Source organism: Triticum dicoccoides, chromosome 1B (assembly GCF_002162155.2).
Source record: "Triticum dicoccoides isolate Atlit2015 ecotype Zavitan chromosome 1B, WEW_v2.0, whole genome shotgun sequence".
NCBI classification, from domain to species: Eukaryota; Viridiplantae; Streptophyta; class Magnoliopsida; order Poales; family Poaceae; genus Triticum; species Triticum dicoccoides.
Window position 1 is genome coordinate 465,887,636 of NC_041381.1, and position 6,009 is coordinate 465,893,644.

The following is a 6,009-nucleotide window of genomic DNA, read 5'->3' on the forward strand; positions in this document are numbered from 1 at the left end:
TCAGCAATGTAATTCTGTGGAAGAAGTGCATGTATATGGGGGTGGGGTGGTACGAGAGTGGGTGAGAGTGAACATGGGAAGTAGGAACATGATGCATGATACTTTGTACCCTAGCACTGTACGTATTACATTTGTGTCTGTCATGGAGGACAACTGAAGCCAGTGGTGGGCCTTGCAACCATTCCATAGTGTTGAACAAAATTTTCGACAAAGTTAGTGTTGAACAAATATGAAAAGCCTTTGATTCGTGGCATTTTAGAAAGCACAAACAAGAAAATTCTGGGATTACATTGTATGGACCTCTTTGGGTCAAACATGATGGGATAGAAGTTGTTGGCACCAAACAGATCTTTTCCAGATTCTTATCTGGAAGCTAGAGCAGAAGTAGTTCACAGGTGAAAATAGAACTGAAATCCTACAAATCAACCAACTCCGTAGAGGTGTAGCTAGCTCTCATCTAGACGAGAATTGACGAGTCTCGTCTAAGTGACGTTAGCATGGAAAAAGAAAAATTCTTTGATTCGGAGAGTCTGTGAATGATGTCTACTGTCCTCTCGTATTTATCATCTACTCCCTCCGTTCCTAAATACTTGTCTTTCTAGAGGTTTCAACAAGTGACTACATACGGCGCAAAATGAGTGAATCTACACTTTAAAATATGTCTACATACATCCGTATGTTGAGTCCATTTAAAATGCCTAGAAAGACAAGTATTTGGGAACGGAGGGAGTAGAATGATTGTCGTCATCAAAAGATTAGTGAGTGATAGGTGATCAACAACACAAGCATTTGCTGGAACAGTCCCCAGTCTCGGAACGATTCGAAGATCACTGATTGTGTCTCCATGTCACGTCACTTACTGTACGGAGATCAATCATGAATGAACCCGCCCACTAATCTAACTGTTAGAATATAATTGGGTTTAAGTTAGAGACAGGTAGGATGGTTTAAACCAAGTACTCTCCTCGATCCATATTAATTGCCGATGGTTTAGTATAAAGTTGTACTAAAATTAATGACAATTAATCTGGATCGAAGGGAGGCCTTGTACTCTAAATCTCTCTCCCTCATATTTCAAAATATTTCTCCATCTTCTTGTCATGTCTAAAATTTTGTATCGTTGTAGCTGGCTCTATGCGTACGTGTACTACTTCATATATATTCTTGTCATGTCTGAAATTTTGTATCGTTGCAGCTGGTTCTGTGCGTACAATCAAGGCGTGAGTGAGCCACCGAGTTGTCACTCGCCGGTGCGTTGGAGAAAGCGGACGAGAATTATTGGCCCGTTTGGTACGTTAGAGTTGGATGTCCTCGCAATTCTGTGATTTGATGGAACCGAACCGTGATCCATGAGTCGCATCTTAATTTTGTCAAGCAGAGATCCCATCTCAGGAAGTAGTAGGTGATGATCGGCCTGCCTGGCGTGATGTGGAAAGATTATCCTGCTGGAACAAGGCACGATCAATGGCCGTTCTTCTTCTTCGTTACAGCTATTATTAACGTGGTGGTTTAGGGATAAGCTAGTATTATTCTGGTTGTTAGAAGAGCAGCTGGCGCTGTTGAGACGCATGTTTCTCTCATTCATATTCTCTATTCATAGCACGGAGAATTTCCAGACATATATACTAAAAAAACGGTGCAACCAACCAGTTTGTAGATATACATCGCCAAAAGAAAAGAAAAAACAGTTGGGTAGAGACAGTATGGTAGACATGGGTCCTTGATATTCAGTAATCAAAACAGTTTGGTAGGTATGGGTCCTTGATATTCAGTGATCAAAACAATGCTGACCCAATAGTTTCATCATTACAGATTTGAGTAACTCACAGCAATAGTAACTTCAAAATAATATTACGGCCTGACACGACATCATTAGACAAGCGCGATACCGTAGATTAACAAAGTTCATAAGATCTCACTCACTACAAGTACTCGACCGTTGTCCACCGCGAAAGAAAATTCGGACAGGCCAATCAAGATATCTCAAAGAGCTCTCTTCTGAAGGATGTCATTCAGGCAACCGGGAGAAGAACATGGGGAGCAACGTTTCGTTTATCACCACACCATGTTCGTTGTGGTAGACATCATTAACCACGCTTTCCAGGTCTCCGACATCATTAGTAGACATGGCTATGTACTCATTCAGGTTATTGGTGCTTCCATCTGAAACAGATTGGAAGTACGAATGAGTAACGTGTTCCAAAGTATGGACTGTAAACAAATCATATAACCATATAAATTCAAAAGAGTGCCAGAGATAATTTTCAATTTCCAATAACTTTGTTACCGCTTCCCATTGTGTGTCTAGACATGTAAATTTCCTATGCACGACTGATTGTTCCGAGAACTACTTGATGACCAGGAGAATATAATGGTGCAATGAGTTTTCACAAGAAGATGGTTCAGGCATAAAATCTGATACCTTCCGCGACAATTGGTTCATATTTTGGGGGTAACTCAATCCAATTCCCCACGGGGTCCTTCATGTGACTTCTGTCTGATGCAAATGATCGAAGAAATACTGGACCATGAACTACACGGAAAAGTCTGTAAACAGTAGATGGTAGATAGTTAGTACTGATTTTCAACCCCCAAAACAAACTATCATTCATGCCCTCCTATATTTCAACACAGACATGTACCCCTATTGAGATTTACACGGAGATAGCGGAGCCGAATGGGTCTAACCAAGGATGAGAACATAAGTAGCCACACTATCTTCTGTCAGTGTAACTAACACAGGCTATCATGTCCTCCATCAGTCAATAAAAAAATTGCACAAAAAAAAAGAGTAATTTCGAACTAATATGCATCAGGTTTCGCCTATATGAGGAGATTGGCACATTGTTTAAGAGTAATCTTGCATGGACACCATCGCAATTTTATCTCACCAATGTTACACTTAGAGCAACAGTACCTTACCTTCCATAGATGGAGTCGCCAAATGCTAGTGGTTGAATGGCATCAACAACGTACTGGAGGAATGGACAAGGGAAAGGAAGACTCGAGTCCAAATCCCAAACAAGATCAAGAACATCTCCTTTGTTTCGCCTAGACTTTCATATGCACATCAATGATTAGGTACCACAAAATGCTATTCATACAAAATGCAATGCTTTTATATAAGCAATAAATCTATATCTCAATGCATATATCAAAGCTGAGTACTAACAATGATGTATCAGAATGCCACATCGATCATATAATCTCCCTACCGTCCCTTTTTCATCTTACAGACATGAAAACAAATTGTGGTAGACATAAAGCATTAAAGAAAAAAAGGAACCCACACATGAAAAGAAAATCCAGATTCTCTACCATACTTACTTACGAAGCCTTTTATCCCAAACAAGTTGGGGTAGGCTAGATATGAAACCCTTTCACGAGGACTTCCCAGGAGGTCACCCATCCTAGTACTACTCTCGCCCAAATGGGTTTCATACCCAAAAGACTGGCTAGTTTTTACGTTGGCTCGCCAAGCCTATCACAACCCTTAGATATGAAACCCTTTCACGAGGACTTCCTAGGAGGTCACCCATCCTAGTACTATTCTCGCTCAAATGGGTTTCATACCTATGGGACTGGCTAGTTTTTACGTTGGCTCGCCAAGCCTATCACAACCCTCCTCCTTTACCCGGGCTTGGGACCGGCTATGCCTAGAAGACATAGGCGGAGTTCCAGATTCTCTACCATACTCAGGATAAATTTCATTTGTCAAATCAGAAACAATACATGGTAAATGGGATGCTTGGTTGGCCACCACAAATAGATTAGGCAACTCTTGGCTAGTAACTATGTCTGACATGTAAACCATGGTGTTAAGCAACTTTGGCATGCCAAACATGTTATGGTAAACCAAATCGTTGACCAAATAGTCATACTAGCCTAAATTTGTGGGGCAAAGTGTGCAAAGATTCAAACATGCCCTTACTCCTAATTTATTTATCATAATTAAAGTTTCTTATTTCATCTAAAACCTCTCACGATTCATTAAAAAATAATTAAATTCCTGTAGAGCTCTATCATAATACCAAGCTATAGAGAAATGCGATGCTTAATCCAATTTAGCCTTTACCTGGATGCAGATTACATGATAATCCCACAAGACAAATCCATCATTAGTACGACTTGCTTTCTGATACCAGAGAGGAATCTGAAATTTCAAGAAAAATACATCACAACCCATAGAAATCAATGTAAAAAATGGGGATAAATGCACTACGAACTAAAAAAGGAGCTAACAAAAGCAAGTAATCCACGCACTGAAAGAGAAGAAGCGTAGTACATCATATAAGATAAAATCACCTTCTTTTCCTCATTTGATATGAAAACAGCATAAAGGTCATTGCCCGCAGGATCAGCAAGTCCAGCTCTAATCAGCTCCTTACATAGCAAGTACACATTTTCTTCACTACACAGTGAGAATTAAATGCAACCATTATCGAATGAATAAAAATAGAAAAAATACTTGAATTTTGACCGTGGTATGTATAAGCTTGAGAGAAATACTCTAGAAGAGAGTGAAACAAGAGGATGGTTTAGGAGAAGTGTCATGCAATAGAGCAATAATAAGATAATCACTGTAGTTGGAGAATCATCCTCATTGTGTACAAGCTTCTTCCAAAGGGTGACTTTTAAAGCAATGTTGAATCACTTAGTAAAGCTAATCATCGATTAAATCAGTCTAATTTCCCATTGCACACAAAATAAATTGCATATCTTCTATATCTAAATAGCTAGCCCCCGCTAACCTATTTATCTCAACATGCAAGCATGCCACCTCATCATGAAACAAAGGCTCACTTCAACATGCAACCATGCATAGAAAAAGCCCCACCTCAATATGCAAGTATGAATGACATTTTTCATTCTATTATGCTATTTATATTTACTGAATTTTTTACAACTATACAATTGTCAAACACAATAAACCATACATATTTTCAGTTTTAGTTCTCATATTATTATTTCAAATATTCATGTCACATACAATCAAATATCTTTGAAATGTATTGCAAAATATTCCCGCAACAACGTGCAGGGTATCATCTAGTTTGCTAAAGAAGGTAAGACAAAGTATAACGAGAAATTCAATCAATTTAATATCAAGTAAAAATTTATAACTTGTTGTTATCTGCCGAAGCTTCACATGTTGTAGGTACTAGTAATTAGCAACTAGAGTAGTTTATAGTTACAAGCTTCAGCATGATGTCGTTCCTAGCCAGTGCCTCGTTCGCCTTCAAATATGAATTCACTCTAAGAGTCAAGGTTTTAAGACTAGAACGAGAAATATAAACTGAATTCATATCTCAACCCTAGTCTCCATTCCCATTCAGCACATCACTCACACACTCAAGCATCTTCAACAGAATCAGTAAATAGGAAAGGTCTATCCTCATCATTAAGAAACCTTTCCACCTCCTGCCCAGAATCTCCTGTGGCCGAGCACGGCGGGAAGGATTAACAATATGTGGTGGAGCCATGGTTGTACCCAATCTGAGCAAGAACGGATCAGGGCGGAGAGATCGATTACCAGTAGTACGGGGTGTGGGTGAAGGATGCGGCATCGATGGGCGGGTTGTCCGGTGCCGCCGGATGGATAGGGGGAGAGGAAGGAGAGGGGTCTACGCCGGCGGCTGCTCCGTCGTCAGCCATGGAGAGGCGAGTGGTCGGCGGCAGAGCAAGAAGAATAAGGGCTTGTCGCTCGTGGGCTCTCGGGGTGTCAAGGCAACTATGGGCTTCCAGGCCGGTTTTCTTTTGGTTTTCTCGGTCTGTATTTCTTCATTTTTGTTCATTTTTTTAATTTCAAACTTTTTCATGTTCGTGGACCTTTTTAAAATTGCAAAAATAAATAAATCCATGAACATTTTCTTAAATCCATGATTTTTTTAATTCACTTTTTTAATTTCATAAACTTTTCCACAAAAAAACATGCACTTTTTTCAAATTCATGAAACCTTTTCCCAAAATCATGATCATTCTAAAAATTCATGTTTTTTGTCATACACA

The 6,009-nt window shown here is 39.5% G+C and overlaps 1 protein-coding gene across 1 annotated transcript; it reads right to left on the minus strand.

The window, feature by feature from the left end:
- Window positions 1–1,704: 1,704 nt before the first annotated feature.
- Window positions 1,705–5,701, minus strand: LOC119341572 (protein N-terminal glutamine amidohydrolase-like). The gene is made up of 6 exons (XM_037613448.1): window positions 5,534–5,701; window positions 4,306–4,411; window positions 4,076–4,153; window positions 2,923–3,056; window positions 2,423–2,547; window positions 1,705–2,163 (listed from the first exon to the last, which is right to left on the minus strand). Exons 1-6 carry the CDS (start codon window positions 5,653–5,655, stop codon window positions 2,009–2,011), a joined length of 720 nt encoding a protein of 239 aa, XP_037469345.1. The 5' UTR covers window positions 5,656–5,701; the 3' UTR covers window positions 1,705–2,008.
- Between the last annotated feature and the right edge of the window lie 308 nt (window positions 5,702–6,009).

Bases quoted from the DNA above. Each gene is read 5' to 3' on its own strand.
- LOC119341572 (XM_037613448.1), bottom strand. From the start codon at position 5,655: ATGGCTGACGACGGAGCAGCCGCCGGCGTAGACCCCTCTCCTTCCTCT. The intron at 4,412-5,533 runs GTAATCGATCTC...CTCACTGTGTAG, and splicing joins ACCCACACCCCGTACTACTG to TGAAGAAAATGTGTACTTGC. The intron at 3,057-4,075 runs GTAAAGGCTAAA...TGCATATGAAAG, and splicing joins ATCATGTAATCTGCATCCAG to TCTAGGCGAAACAAAGGAGA.